This window comes from Vanessa cardui, chromosome 17 (genome assembly GCF_905220365.1).
Source record: "Vanessa cardui chromosome 17, ilVanCard2.1, whole genome shotgun sequence".
In the NCBI taxonomy this organism is placed as follows: Eukaryota; Metazoa; Arthropoda; class Insecta; order Lepidoptera; family Nymphalidae; genus Vanessa; species Vanessa cardui.
In genome coordinates this window covers 4,977,166-4,994,289 of record NC_061139.1, presented here as the reverse complement: position 1 = coordinate 4,994,289, position 17,124 = coordinate 4,977,166, and the positions used below count along the sequence as shown (strand labels likewise).

The 17,124-nt window shown below is 32.8% G+C and overlaps 1 protein-coding gene across 1 annotated transcript; it reads right to left on the bottom strand.

Annotated features, from left to right (window-relative positions):
- Window positions 1-485: 485 nt before the first annotated feature.
- Window positions 486-2,758, bottom strand: LOC124536847 (peptidyl-prolyl cis-trans isomerase sig-7). Its single transcript, XM_047113485.1, has one exon. The coding sequence runs from the start codon at window positions 2,617-2,619 to the stop codon at window positions 700-702; it is 1,920 nt and encodes a 639-aa protein (XP_046969441.1). The 5' UTR covers window positions 2,620-2,758; the 3' UTR covers window positions 486-699.
- Between the last annotated feature and the right edge of the window lie 14,366 nt (window positions 2,759-17,124).

Sequence of the window (17,124 nt, the reverse complement as noted above, 5' to 3'; positions counted from 1 at the left end):
TTTGCTATTCACGCGAACTTCAAAGTAATATAAAAGTATGTAGGTACCAAAATTTTAATAATAAAACCCGTTAAAGATTGTAATATTGTACGTAACACTTTATATAGCGAAAATATATTTCAATTCCAAGCTTCGGGAGCTATTAGGTAAGTTATGGAGGCAATTTTTCACACGCTCTTTGTGATATTGCTCTCTTAACTATAAAACATAGTTATTGCGACAAGAGTAGATATAAGATATATTATTATGAAACGAATGAGTCAATAATTATATAAGTAATAAATGAAATAAATACTAAAAGTTTGAAATAAATAAAATTATATTTCAGTATTAAAATTAAAATAAAATTCAGTAAGTATAGATCAGTCATATTTTAATTTGAAAATACACACAAATAAATAAGTTTAAATGTACCTGGAATTTGAATATAATCGTAATAAAAATGAAATTTAAATGAAGGTTTTTATTAAATGTCAAACAATAAATAGTATTTGTAATTGATTTACTTTGTTTAGAACACAAATGATAATGACATAAAGCCAACTATATGCATTTTTGCTTATACAAATACGACTAAAAAATATATTTAAAAATACGAAATAGGTAGGATGAAAGCACAACAGAAAAAAATAGGTTTAAAGCTATTTTATTGTACTGAATTATAATACAAAATTTAAATAGCAGGATTAAAAGATACTATTATTTCTTTTTAGTCTTTCTCCCTGTCTTTTTGGTATTATTCTTACGTTTTTTTTTAGAATGTTTACTATCAGAACTTGAGCTAGTATCACTTGAATCTGAGCTACTTGATGAACTACTATTACTGCTTGATTCACTGCTGCTGCTTGATGTTGAACGCTTTCTCCTTTTCTTCCTTAACTTCTTTTTCTTCTTATCATCATCACTCGAAGAACTAGATTCACTACTAGATGAACTAGAGTCTGATGAATCAGATGATGATGTGGAATGCTTACGCTTCTTTGTACTGTGCTTTTTAGTTACTTTCTTGTCGCTCTTATTATCTTTTTTGTTTTTAACTGCAGGTGATGGTGTTTTTGATTGGTCTTTATCAACTTTATTTTTTTCATTCCTATATTCTCGGTTTGTATGTTTGTGCTTTTCTTCATTATTTGAGTGTCCATGGTCCATCCTGTGGGAATTGTGACTACTGGTTGAGTTTTTGTCATATATCTTATCACTATGTTTTCTATAGTCTGATTTGTCATTATACCGTCTTGGTGATTTGCTACTTTCCCTCCTATCATTGTAATTAGATGATAATCTTGATTCATGAGAACTAGAGTGATTATTTTTATGATTATCATATTTATTTGAGTCTCTATATTTATTTTCTCTACTTTGTGCATTTTCTTTGGAATATCTATCATTTCCTCTATCTGAAGCCCTATCCCGAGAATAATCCTGTCTAGATCTACTCCTACTTCTCTCTCTATGCTGCTTATGATTGTTCCTATCTCTATCATACCTTCGGTCCCTATCTCTATTATTCTCTCTTTTATCATGATGTCTTTCATGATCCTCATTTCTGGATCTTTTTTCTGTATATCTTTCTCTATGTTTTACTTCATTTTTAGGTTGAGGCATATTTGTGTCGTCAAAATATTGTACACCTCTTCCCTTACCTAACCATCTCATTTTAGACACAGATTGCGAAAAGTCAACATGAATCCGTCTATCATCGATTAAGACATTATCCATTTTGAAATAAGCATCTTCACAGGCTTTTTTATTTTCAAATTCTATAAAAGCATATTGTAATGAATTTCCTGTTTTTTTATCTCTTATAACTTCACAACTTACGATTGTACCAAAACGACTAAATATAATTTCTAGATCTTCATCAGTTGTTACAGGATTCAGTTTACAAACAAACAATACATTCTCCGGAGGTGCAATTTCAGCGTCAGGCAAATCACCAACAATTTCTAATATTGTTGCTCGAGCTTTGGCTTCCTTTTCCTCAATCATTTCTTGTATTTCCTCAGCACTTTTTCCTTGCGTTTCATCAATTTCTTCATCAGGGGCTATTCTTCCGCCTTTTAAACGTTCTGCACTTGGCGACGGCGATCTTGATGGAGCTCTTAAGCCAGACGGGTCGTTGAAAGGATCTTCTAATACAACTGTATGAGTAATTCTTACATCTCTATATGGACGGTGAGACTCATCACAAATCACTTCATTGAGTTTTGTTAGAACTTCATGCCCTTCCGTCACTTCTCCTATGACACAGTGAGTTCCATCTAATGAATCTAAATCTGGTGCAAGAGTGATAAAAAATTGGGAACCTATCATCATGTCATCAGTGCCTACCATAGATAATAAGCCAGCTCCAGTGTGTCTAATTTTAGGCATTTTTTCACCTGAAAAAAATCTTTTTTGAGGCCCTTCTAATATACCCCATATTGACTGCCCGCCAGATCCTTCGCCACTTGGGTCTCCTGTTTGGGCAATAAAGCCGCTTCGTATCGTATGAAACAGGTTGTAATTGTAATATTTCATCTTGCAAAGCTTTAAAAAGTTTAAACATGTTACAGGTCTTTGATCTAAATACAAATCGACGGTTATGTCTCCCAGTGTAGTTTCAATCACAACCGCCATTGTAATTTGTATAGTTAACTAAAATGCATTCAATTATTACCACTTTACGTTAAAATTAGATCTTATTTACTTCTTGTAAAACTCAAATAGGTTGACACATCATCCTTAACCTAAAATTTTGTTTGACATTTGTTTTCCATAGTCGACTTGGCCTTGATTGGGTATAAGTTAAAGCATTCAAACAGATAATATATAACCTAATTATACATTTGTAAATGAAACATGATTAGTTTAACTAATTGAAATTATGAAAATGTTTAATGATATTCGAATTTTCATTATGTAATTATATTTTTTGGTATTTAATTTTTTTTCTACCAAAATTTACTAACGCCATCTAACGCACAAGCTTTAAATCTACAATGTTTGGATGCGTAGAATAAACCTTTATTTTATGTCAATGTAAGCTGCATAGATGGCGTTTTAATATCAAATGATATTGTTAAGAATGTAAAAATCCATATTGCATATTTATACCATTTAAATCAGTGCTCCGTAAGGTTTATTATTTGTTTCAGACCTGATAATATATAGTTTATGATCATAATTTAATTAAGGTTCATATTCATTATACTAAAAAATATTCATGTTAACTATTCTAAAAATAAAGATTTAATTTTAGATAGAATAAAATGCGTAATATAATAAAGTACAGATAATATTTCCAGCCTGTTAATTTTTTTATATACTTTTATTAGTTGTCTTAATGCCCAACTCATAGGCAAAAGCGCTTCTCCTTTTGAGAACTTCAAATTTATTCTGTTATTATTATCCAATGTGGGTTGGTGGCACTTGGGGTAGAGGTTTATTCAACACATCAAGGTATCCTTACGATGTTTTCCTTCACAATCGAACACGAGATAAATAATTACAAACAGAAATTAAGCACATGAAAAGTCAGTGGTGTTTCTCTGAATTTGAACCCGTAACCTTCGATTAAGATACACTAATTGTTTCTACGTCCGTATTTGTATTTAAATTTAAATAAAGCATACAAAAACCGCACATAGTTTCGATAAAGATTAAATTAAACAATTATTTACATATACATATTGTATAGACTTCACACTCGTAAAATTCGGTTCATTGGTTTGGTCGTGAAAGAGCGACATACAGACAGACAGAGTTACTTTGACATTTATAAAATTAAAATAGATAATCCCGTTAAATGATTGAGGTAACCTTTAAGTTTTCATCTAAATATTTTTAATTTAACTGTAAAGAAGAGTAACACTATGAAGATCAATACCTAAGGGACCGTAAATGTTTATTTCTTGCTTTCCGTTTATTTTAGGTCGACTTAGGGTCTATGTTGCATAAAAGGAATTAGTATAACATTGCATTGGCTCATTGGGTAGTTACTGCTACCTTACAGTTGCTGGAGGCGCATAAGTATATACTACATTACTGAACGCGTTTATCAAAAGAGCCTAAGGTGAGTACCTTGATTCTCGTCATCCTCACGTCAAATTGACACACGAAAAAGTTTATAATAAAAATTATAATAGCGTATGAGTTATTTTTGTACTACACTTTGATATCGTGCAGTGTTTCGATTGGAACAACTTTAATTGTATTTGAGTGTAATTTAAATATAAGTGACTGCCGAGCAAAGCCCTGAACGTAGTCCACGCTTTAACTCACCCCATGTAAGTTACCTTACAATGTTTGCCTTCGTTGAGCACGAGATGAATTGTAAATACGAATGTAGTATAAGAATAAGCGATGTTCTGTAAAAATTGCGTGTGTTGTACTCTGGCCCATTATGTTTTCTGTACTGGTCTGTGCAGGTCGCACGGCTAGGATAAGTATCCAATAAATTTGCTTATACAGAAGATTCGAAATATATTATTAATGTAATAATATTTAAATAAAGAATTAAGCCAAAATAATTATTGGCGCAAAGGACATAATATCTTAGTAGGTACCTAGAACCTACTCATGATTGGCGACACATATAAGTTTTAACATGGATTTCACTAGATTATTTACATGATTTATCATGAAATGAAATTTAATTTTCGTGCATCTTCATTGAAATCTGAGCATTTAAAATTTCAAGTTCCTAACACATTATACACATTGCTTAATTAAAAACAATTATAATATTGCACTTACACAAACATGGGCCAAAACGAGTTGTGTTTTTAAATAAGTAATTGTTTTTTTTTTCGTAAAATGTAAGATGTAGACTGTTCTTTAAAGGAAAAGTATTAGAAATAATATAATCAAATAGATAATTATATAAAGACTAGGACGACTCAATACCTGCATCAGAAAAGGAATCTTCTACAGCAAAAAAATAAATAAATTGTCAATTTCAGTTCATATGTATAAAAACTTCGTCCTGTATACAACCTTGAAATTTTACTTCGATCGCGAAAAATAAATTTTGCTGATAATAACTTATCATTTTTTTTGTTCAGCTATTGTTTTGTTCATAAAACCTTGCTCTCACTTGAATTATGTTTCGTATATTTCTTGGGGCTGTTACATTTTATAACGAGTCATGAGTTTATAAATTGAGCTCTTAGAAATTTCCAATATCAAGGTGTCGGTCGCAGCCTATGCAATTGGCTGTATACTCACGTTTCTAGAAAATCTAATAAAGGCCGTTTCGTTCACCCTCCTTCCGCTCTCACCCCTAATAAAGTGAGTATTGAAAATTTACCAACCATTCTTTGAGGGATATAAGGTTAGACTGCTATAAATGCCGATTTCACTAAAATTGGACGTGAAGCAACCTACACCTTTTTGGCATGTTTAAAGATTGAAAAGTTTTTATAATTTTTTTTGCAGTAAATACTTATATTTTTTTTTCATTTTTTTAAATATACTTTTTCGATTAGGCTCTAACAAGTAGGTCCTTTTGAATTGTCATTTTACTAAGCTACCATTGTTATGATTGTTAATTACAAATAATTTTATTATAATTTAAAGTTTTTGTAAAACCTTGAGGACACGCCTTGGTCCATTCAAAGGAAAAAAATACATATGTCAATGTTTATTTATCCTTCGGAAGAAATTGGTGCACGTTCCTCTTACTCAAAAATGAATAAAGCTGATTATCGTATTATTTTTTTCATTAAAGAGCTATCAGCTCAGCAATGAACGTTTTATAATTTCAATAGATTTACTCTTCAAACTTTCGTGATGTCTGTTATCCATGGCATACATTACACGCGGAATTCACGATTCAAGAGTTTTCGTTGAATCACTACGAAATGTGCATTGTGTGTCTCTGTAAAACAAAGTTTATATGACTGCGGTTCAAACCTGAAATAATGTATGAACTAGAGTTAATTAAGCTTCACAAACCTTTAACCTTTACTCGGTGGTAGGGCTTTGTGCTAGCCCGTCTGGGTAGGTACCACCCACTCATCAGTTATTCTACCGCCAAATAACAGTACTCAGTATTGTTGTGTTCCAGTTTGAAGGGTAAGTGAGCCAGTGTAACTACAGGCACAAAGGACATAACATTTTTCCTTCATCAATTCCCAAGGTTGGTGGCGTATTGGCGATGTAAGGAATAGTTAATATTTCTTACAGCGTCATTGTTTATGGGTGATGGTGACCACTTACCATCAGGTGGCCCATATGCTCGTCCGCCAACCTATACCGTAAAATAAATAATAATAAAAAAATATATTAATTGCAAGTCAAAGTTGACTTGTTAGTTGAGCAGTAAATTGCCCAGAATTTCAACATCATTTTATAAACAAGAATCATAGAGAATCAAATTAGCTGTATATGTACAGGCTACCGATGTTTTTATTGACACCACGACTCATCTCATTCTCACATTTAACTATATGAATATCGTGTTATGCATTATTTAAGATAAACTAACTAGTGTTGTCAATATGCAAGAACGAAACGAGATGTAACCATTCATTGGTCTTAATCTTGGTATTGCGCTTCTAGTCTTGGTCATGGTCTATTTATTCAACGTTACTTTATTAGTATTGAGAACTGTTCTATAGAATATCTAATAACATTCTACTGGCTTGACCTTCTGTTGTTTGAACCTTAGATTATGAGCCACAAATTGGAACAACGATGCTGTCAGTCTGAGGGAAAATAAAACACCTATTATAGGCATATTAAAAAGTATGAAATAGTATTTTTGTCTATTTATTAAGGATTACCAAAACGATTGATAGACGAAAACAAAAACAACGTTTTTTTTTTTTTTTAAGAACTTGCAAAAATAGTCAATATTAACTTTTAAAAGAATATACCCACCTAATAATTTTTACAAAAACAAAAAAAACATTTGTATATAAAACGTGTATACAAAGTGAAAAAAATATTTATGAATGGAAACGGAAAACTAAATTGCGACTAGGAATATATAACCGCTAAATTTTCTAGTAAAGGTTTCCAAACGCACCCGCCATGACAACATAAACATCGCAGCAATCACCAGTGCAAATGTTTGCTGACTGAACGTGCTTCACCGCTGCCGTTTACACGCGATTATTATAACACTTTCAACACTATTTTTGTCTACATTTTTTTATTTACGACTCTAGACGGTAAACTCGAGGGAATCAAAATAGTATAAAGATTATTTCAAAAATGCATATAATAAATTGGACAACATAATATACATTATTCGGATCCCAATGTAAGTAGCGAAAGCACTTCTATTATACAAAATCGGAAACGAAGGTACCAAACAGCCAGATCCAAGATAACATACTAAATAAAACTAATGAACTTTTTCTACATTGACTCAACCGGGTATCGAAACCGGTACCTCGGAGTGGCGAACCCATACTATATAGAGGTCGTCAATATTTTTAATATTATCTCTTAATGCAGCTTATTCAAAATAAATAATTGTATCGCATAAGCTTGTCTACAATGTCAGTAATATTATAGTCATTTCCATTTCAACTTCCGGTTATCAGTGTATCTTTGTAAACCTGTAGGTAATGTATAAAACGTTACCTACAGGTTTACAAAGAAATCGTTTTACCTACTTCACATTCCTCATCAGTGGTGGTAGTACAAGATTTTTATTTAATAATTTTGGTAGATGGTCGAGCAATTGGGCCATCTAATGGTAAGTGATCGCCACCACCCATAGACATAGGGACATTATGAAACATTAATGGTTCCGTACATCACCAATGTCCTCGGAAGTTACTTTGACTCTCTTACTTTTTGAACTGGAACACAACAATCTTGATTACTTTTTTAAATAAAACTAGTGTTACCTTTCTGGTGGTGGGGTGTAAGGAAACAATATTCGGTTATAAAATTTTTAATGCCCAGTAACATAGTATTATAAACAACCAATTACTTAATTTACTAGTTACTTATGTTACTTCTTATAATGACTATTATATAAAATTATGCCAGCTAGACTCAGCGTGGGTCACTTGGGATAAAAGGCAAGCTTGAAAATTCAATGTAATTCAATGCAATTCAATATAAGGTTGAAAATTAGGCGCCACTGACGATTAAATTAGTTGATGTGGTTTGAAAGAATACACCGTTCGCCAGACCGGTGTAAACAAAATTTATAATATAATTAAAAGGGGGTACATCACCAAAGTTTCCAGCTACACGTGGATACCGACAACGGCTTAGGGAACAGGCCTGCCGTCCTTGGAGTTGCACCAGCCGCTATCTGGGCACACTCAACCAGGAACCTGGAGCCTTTCACTCTTAATACTTCCATTCAAGAAGTCCACGTGGTTGGTAAATCCGATTAAAAAAAAAAACCTCCTGTAATACGAAATATACAGGTTCAATAAGTTAAGCAAATAAGCAAATGATAAATACCTTTAACGAGGGATGTAAGCACGAATTTACCTTCTGGAGGTTCAAAGTCCTGCTTACACAAATTGACGATCTCAACTCCGGAGAACCATTTCAAAGGGTCACTGGAAACCACAATTTACACATGACTACGACTTTTCAAATTGTAAACCAATGCATTTAATCAAAAACAAGAATTAAAGACTTACAATTTTTACGAGTCGGTAAACATGATATAAAGTTCTGTCAAACTTCAAAACTTCATTGTTAATATAAATTCTGAAAAGATAACTGCTATTAAAGCACTGAATACTAAACAACCACAAATTAAGAAACTCAATTATTAAGACAACTCACCGATATATTTAGTATATCGAATTAAAAGTTTGGATTCGGTGTGAAGCCGATAGTTCCAAAATTCAAAAAGAACGAAATCGAAAGTTCACGAACCTTTGAAAGGTTAGCGAGTGTGACCAGTATCACTACAAAAATACCCTTAATGAAAAAGGAATTATATCCATAATTAAATCAAGGAAATAATTATGGAATAATTATTAAAATTAAGGAAAGTCAAAAATGAGGCAAAGTAAATTTATCATAACTAGACTCCGACACCTACATCGAAGAACTAACCTTTAAACTGGAAGACAGCTAATAAATTAATCTGAAACGATGTGAAATGACCTCTAATAAAATTCAACAAACGAATTAGATGATTAAAATCTTATTTTAATAATTGTTTTAATGCACCTTTAAAATAAATGTAATTTATTTTATTAATTAAAATTTTAGAAAATGCCAAGTTGAAGCGGTATACTAGCAACACCGACATAAATTAAGTGGGAAATGGGTCAATGGCACGGAATTTAGCGAATTGACACTTTTTTTGACGTTTTATATAATTATAAAAAAAAAGTTAAAATTATGAAAATAATTTTTAATGTAACAGTACCTCCCCTCCCGGAAGAATTTTGCGAGGATAAACGAGAAAAATTCGAGCTGGCCCTCCAGCTCAGAACCTCGAACCACACAAATAATTAATTGAAATAACATTTCAAATGTGAAATATAAAATGACAAAAAAAGTGGAAAATCCAACTTAAGAAAACACCACAACTCATTTATTCGGCTACAACCAAATAAAACAAACAGAGCTCCCACAATATGTGCAGGACAAACTCCACCTAAGCTTAAGCTCAACAAAAGCTTCGCTGCATGCAATACCAGACGCATGAACAAAACTAATATCTGTCCTAACACAGATAATATAAAAATAATGCTTCTCATAAGCAATTTTAAAAAAATTACTAGTAGTCTATGCCACTAAATAGAGAATATAATTAACCTCTATAAAATAGTATCACGACACCAAAATTCGCGAAAATAATATGACTAATTAACTATTCGAACCCACGAGAAGTTAACAGTCTTAACACACTACACAAAAAAAATAGTATACACACCAACAGACATAACAAACCCTTAATAAAATCAACCGTCAGGACTGATGGTACTCACATATAAGACTCTCTACTGACCAGACGAACAACAACACTTGTTAGGTAATATGGGATGGGAAAGGAATATTAGGAAACCAAACAGATACCACGCAAACACAGAAGTGGACACTGGAAGGTGACAAAATGTCAAGGAATAGTATTAAGGCTTATTTTTACAGAGTCACAAACCGCTCTGAGTCGTAAGGCTTATTTTTACAGAGTTACAATCCGCTCTGAGTATTTAGGCTTATTTAAGGAGTTACCAACCGCTCCATAAGGATTTTAGGATGAGGAAAAGGAATAAAGGATGCCAAACAGATACAACACCATCATAAAGTTGATACTGGACGGTCACCAAACGTGAAGGAATAGTTTTAAGGCTTATTTTTACAGAGTCACAAACCGCTCTGAGTCGTAAGGCTTATTTTTACAGAGTTACAATCCGCTCTGAGTATTAGGGCTTATTTAAGGAGTTACCAACCGCTCCATAAGGATAATAGGATGAGGAAAAGGGATAAAAGGATACCTAACGAACACAACCGAAACCTAAAGACACTGCTATCCATATCATAATAAACCAACTGTCAGGACTGATGTTTCATACCTCTCCTCTCTGCTGTCCGGACGTTCACACTTTGCAATACCTAACGACACTATCATACCTTAATAAACCAACTGTCAGGACTGATGTTTCCCACCTCTCCTCTCTGCTGTCCGGACGTACACACTTTGCAATACCTAACGACACTATCATACCTTAATAAACCAACTGTCAGGACTGATGTTTCACACCTCTCTCCTCTCTGCTGTCCGGACGTTCAAGAGACAAGCAATACTAACGTTGCTTGATGGGTGCCGTATCACCCGTATCGATCGAATGTGTCATAACATCCGTTCGACCTAAGCCCTTCCTTTCGAAGGAAACCCCCTCAAACTTACCAATCACCTCCTTCGCAATTACGCTTTGCGAAGAAGATAAATCTTCAAGGGGATGTAAGAACTTCACTCCCGAAACTACATTCGTTTCGGATGAATCAAAGCTTACATCAAAAAAAATAAGTTTGGTGCTAAACCAAACCTACGCCAAAAATTAACCCCAAAAATTAAGGGTGTTGTCACACTAGGGACAACATAAAATTTGATTACCTTAGTCTTAGACTTCAGCGTAATCGGTAAAAATATATAACCTGACACACGGGATCGTGCATCATTAGCCGTAGCTATATAAGTAATATCAGATGTGTCATACATCTGAACACCCTGACCGACAAAATATTGACCCAAATTAGACCCTACGATTGATATAGATGAACCGGAATCTAATAAACCACAAAACTGTTCATCAAAAAATAGAAACCGACAAATAAGGACGAATGTCATCCGGAGGACGCTGCATAGCCGCTACACTATGAGTAAAGAAAAGTGAGATTCGTTTTAAATACTTCCGCCAATCGTCAGGATCAAAGTTAGCGGAATGACTTGACGGAAGGCTTATCCGTTTATTGGATCAGCTGATTTACAATTAAGACAGGACTTAACGGTGATGCCCTTAGTACCACAACGAAAACAGACTATATCCTTAGACTTACAAGTACCCAAATCATGTCCCTTAACCCTACAACGAAAACAAAACAAACCAGGTTTATTCTTGCCGCGTATCAACTCGACTTTAAAAGATTTACTATATTTGAAACCTAAATCTGGAGCTAAAGTATCAGCATCAATCTTTGGTGGATCCTTAAAATCTTTTACTTGTTTAAAAGTAAATTCTAAAATTTTACATTTATCCCGAAGTTGCTGCAAGTTCTCAATATTCTCCAGCGCTAGCGCTTGCGTAAAACACGGACGTAGGTTTTTACGTATAATCTTTAATTTATCCCTTTCTGGCAGTGAATATGAAAGTCTCGAAAAATAATTAATCATGACCGCAATAAAAATTAAACAAGATTCTGACTGACCCTGCGTTCGACGACGAATCTCAGATAACAGCTGCTCATCATAGTCCAAAGGTGAAAAATCTTCAATCAGCTTCTTCTTTAAACTCTGCCAGTCTGCGACTTCCGAACAAACACTGCGGTACCATGTTAAAACTTCATCCGAAAAAAGTTCAACAGCTGACTGAAATAAAATGTCATCAGAAATACCTCGAGCTAGACAAAGTTCTTCAAGCCTAAGAATAAAGAAACGGACACATGATTTGCCATTAAATTTTAAATTTAAACGAGCAATAGACTTATCAGACGAACAAGAAATTTCAGAAATAGGTAAAGGATTAACCAAAGCAGGTGAATGATCAGTAGATTGATCGTTAGCAGCTTCTTCAAAAGTTTTCCTAAAAGATTGAAACAAACTATCCACTTTCGAAAGACAATCCTTAAGTTTCACATTCAATTCTTCCTTTTTATAAAATAAATTAACATCCACTTCAATCCTACTAAATCGATGGAAAAGGTGATGTGCTATAGCTCTTAACCGGTTAAAACTTTTAAATTGAGGCTTAGATGACAAGGTGAGTAAGACTTCATCCAGTTTAGAATCAATAATTTCAAACTCGCTGGCTGGATCCAAAGATGTTTCTAAAATCTCATCAGCAGGAATTGAATTCACTAAGTCCCGAATCTGAATCCTCAACTCTTCCACTGAACCTTTAGGTTTAGCATCCCTTATCTCAACTTCATAAATAAGTTCATCCTTCCTAAGTAAGTGATAAGCTATAGGCCTTTCCATGATGTAAAAAAAAATATTTCCCAAAAAAAAAAATATTCAAAGTGTAAGCTATGAATGTGACAACTGGTTTTATATAGATATAAAACAAAATTAAAAAACTATTTAAAAAAAAGTTCAGTAAAAAAAAAATTGTATTGAACCAGTATAAAAAATTTGCAGAACCCTAAAAGTTGTAATACTAAAGAACCACACAAACAATATGAATAAGGTTCAAAAACAAATAAATTTAAATCAAAGTTCATATAGAACTAAATGTGCTAAAGTCCAAAGGGCAAGTAGAATTAATTGTCATATTAAATGCTGATAATAAAAAGTTAAGTCGAGCTGGCTTCACAATATAATAATATGTAAGTCACTTAATACTAAACCTGTTTAAATTATAATTGCATCAATAATTTAAATTAATCCTCTTAAAGTAATAATTATTATATAATTAAAGTAATATCACAGTATGATAATTTACTTAAAATTTACTACCAATGCAATATGAAATGTTGTAAAGTTAATTTGAAACATATAATAAAGGACATAATTATTAAAATAGTACTTGTAAAATCTTTATAATAGTTTTTATACAATAACAATATTAAACATTGATTTTCAAACGCCTTATTTCAATATAGCAAATACAGACATACTGACTATCCCAAGTCACGCCCCTACCGTTGTGGTGCCACTGTTACCTTTCTGGTGGTGGGGTGTAAGGAAACAATATTCGGTTATAAAATTTTTAATGCCCAGTAACATAGTATTATAAACAACCAATTACTTAATTTACTAGTTACTTATGTTACTTCTTATAATGACTATTATATAAAATTATGCCAGCTAGACTCAGCGTGGGTCACTTGGGATAAAAGGCAAGCTTGAAAATTCAATGTAATTCAATGCAATTCAATATAAGGTTGAAAATTAGGCGCCACTGACGATTAAATTAGTTGATGTGGTTTGAAAGAATACACCGTTCGCCAGACCGGTGTAAACAAAATTTATAATATAATTAAAAGGGGGTACATCACCAAAGTTTCCAGCTACACGTGGATACCGACAACGGCTTAGGGAACAGGCCTGCCGTCCTTGGAGTTGCACCAGCCGCTATCTGGGCACACTCAACCAGGAACCTGGAGCCTTTCACTCTTAATACTTCCATTCAAGAAGTCCACGTGGTTGGTAAATCCGATTAAAAAAAAAAACCTCCTGTAATACGAAATATACAGGTTCAATAAGTTAAGCAAATAAGCAAATGATAAATACCTTTAACGAGGGATGTAAGCACGAATTTACCTTCTGGAGGTTCAAAGTCCTGCTTACACAAATTGACGATCTCAACTCCGGAGAACCATTTCAAAGGGTCACTGGAAACCACAATTTACACATGACTACGACTTTTCAAATTGTAAACCAATGCATTTAATCAAAAACAAGAATTAAAGACTTACAATTTTTACGAGTCGGTAAACATGATATAAAGTTCTGTCAAACTTCAAAACTTCATTGTTAATATAAATTCTGAAAAGATAACTGCTATTAAAGCACTGAATACTAAACAACCACAAATTAAGAAACTCAATTATTAAGACAACTCACCGATATATTTAGTATATCGAATTAAAAGTTTGGATTCGGTGTGAAGCCGATAGTTCCAAAATTCAAAAAGAACGAAATCGAAAGTTCACGAACCTTTGAAAGGTTAGCGAGTGTGACCAGTATCACTACAAAAATACCCTTAATGAAAAAGGAATTATATCCATAATTAAATCAAGGAAATAATTATGGAATAATTATTAAAATTAAGGAAAGTCAAAAATGAGGCAAAGTAAATTTATCATAACTAGACTCCGACACCTACATCGAAGAACTAACCTTTAAACTGGAAGACAGCTAATAAATTAATCTGAAACGATGTGAAATGACCTCTAATAAAATTCAACAAACGAATTAGATGATTAAAATCTTATTTTAATAATTGTTTTAATGCACCTTTAAAATAAATGTAATTTATTTTATTAATTAAAATTTTAGAAAATGCCAAGTTGAAGCGGTATACTAGCAACACCGACATAAATTAAGTGGGAAATGGGTCAATGGCACGGAATTTAGCGAATTGACACTTTTTTTGACGTTTTATATAATTATAAAAAAAAAGTTAAAATTATGAAAATAATTTTTAATGTAACACTAGTTATAACGGATTTTAGCGTAAAGTAAAGTAAAGTAGTAAAGCTGTAAAGTGCTCGAAACGTCGGGATGTCCAAAATATTTAATATACGCGATTAAAATCCGTTATAACTAGTTTTATTTAAATGTGTAATAATCGCGAAATATTAAGACAACATTATAATTTTGAAAACTGTTCGGCGTTAGGATATTTGATGAGTGACTGGTACTCACGTACTTGCACAAAGTCCTATTGCAAAGTGGTTTAAAGCAATTTGATGTTAAAACATTACAATATTTATTGCCTACAGTAAATACTACAGTAATACGATATTCCATGTCTTGAAATTAAGCATTTTGTTTAAGTTTTAATCATTATTAGAATAGAAGAGGTTATTACTAAAAGAACGATAGATTAGGACAATTTCAATGCAGATATAGTACAATTATTTAGTTTTTGTGTAATTATTAGTAATATAAATTGAAAAGTACCCTAACAGATGTATGCATACAATAGTAGATTGATTAATAAGTATATGTATTTGACATCGTTGTAACTGATTGAAAGCCTAAACGGTTCAGTGATTGGAATAAGTACATCTTGACCGATGATTGATTCAAACTCAGACAAGCATCACTGAATTTTCATCATACGCAGCAAAACATCATGAGGAAACTTGCAAGTGTTTAATTTCGGCAGTTTTTTTCCACGTGTGAATCCAGCAACCGACGCTCCAGGCATTATTGCGGAATATGCTTCTGACCTCCTCAAAGTGAGAGGAGGTCTTAGCCTTAGTTGATAATTTACACGTTTTAGATGTTGTAACCGATTACTATGAAAGATTACTCATACATGTATTGTTTCATGAAGATGGTTTAGATACTACATTTTGTATATTAGTTGCTGGAGTTTATCTTCTTCTTTATTTGTCAAGCGCTGTGAAAGAATTGGAAACTAATCATGTTAGTCAGGTTCAGGTGTGCTGGTATGAGAACAAAGCGTAAGTATAGATAATGTTCAGAAGTCAAAATAAAAAATTGTTTGATAAGTATCATTTTGATAACTATCGTCTTATAAAATATTCGTCATAGCTTTCGTCTTCGCTAGTGTTATAGGGTCAAGTTTTATGCATCAAAAAATCCAGCTTACTTCATATCAAATTTCACCAAATTCATTTTGGTGAACCATTTTGGTTTGGCCGTTAAACCTATCTATCTATATGTTGCTCTTTAGAGCAACATATAGATAGATAGAGTAACGTTCCCATTTTTCATAGTAATATAGATTTTTTTATTATCAAACAATAAAAACTAAACACTAGTTATGTACTTAATCGAGTATATATAACTATAAAATACATATATACTATCTCTGTCGTGTAGCTACATAAGTATTTCCATAAAATTATGATCTACATGAAAAAGCAATCAAATCTTGAGCGGGCGTCAAACCAACGCAACAAATAAAACGGGATGTATTTTTAAGAAGCCGGGCCAGGGGTGATGTTTTGTATTTCCATACAAATGTTGCATAATTTAAAAAGGAGATTTTGATGCGCTTTTCGCTTCATAGAACTTGTGTTTTATACGATTCATTAATCTCTGAGAGCATCGTAACGACAAATTGTGTGACTTGGAAATGAGTAGTTCTGTTGCCTTTACAAAATTATATCTACGTATCGTGAACATGAAAGAAATAAATACTTTAGAAAAGATAAAAAAAATTAATGCGCTACAAAAGCGTACCTACACCAAATTTCGTATCTGAGCTGGTATCCCTTAAAGAGTTCCTGGTTGTAAACTCATCATAAATGTCATTATCATCATCATTACACTCATAGTATAATACAAAGTCGCTTACCGCTGTCTGTCCCTATGTACGCTTAGATCTTTAAAATTACGCAACGAATTATGGTGCGGTTTCTTTTAAATAGAATAGACATGGACAATATAGTAAAGAAACGTTGACAATTTTAGAAGTTTCTAATGTGATGTCATAAGTAAACAAATTCTGTAGCATTGCACCCATACGAAGCTGGGACGATCGCTAGTATATTATAAAACTCTTATCATCGTAAAATGTATTGCATTTGGTACTCACTCAACGTGTAACAATCAATCTTAGTAAAGATCTAAGCAAACGCTAGTTAAATAAAACTTTTTAATAGACATATTCAACATTTTCATTGAATGTCATTACTATCTCTATATCTCCGTCTCCAGATGGACCGGTGTACATAAAAAGGAAAATGTCATTGTCCCCTTAATATTGACCCAGGAAAAGGCGCAATTTCAATCACAATTCCGAGCGATCATCCGAAACGCACCTGCTGACTACGGACACGTGCCCC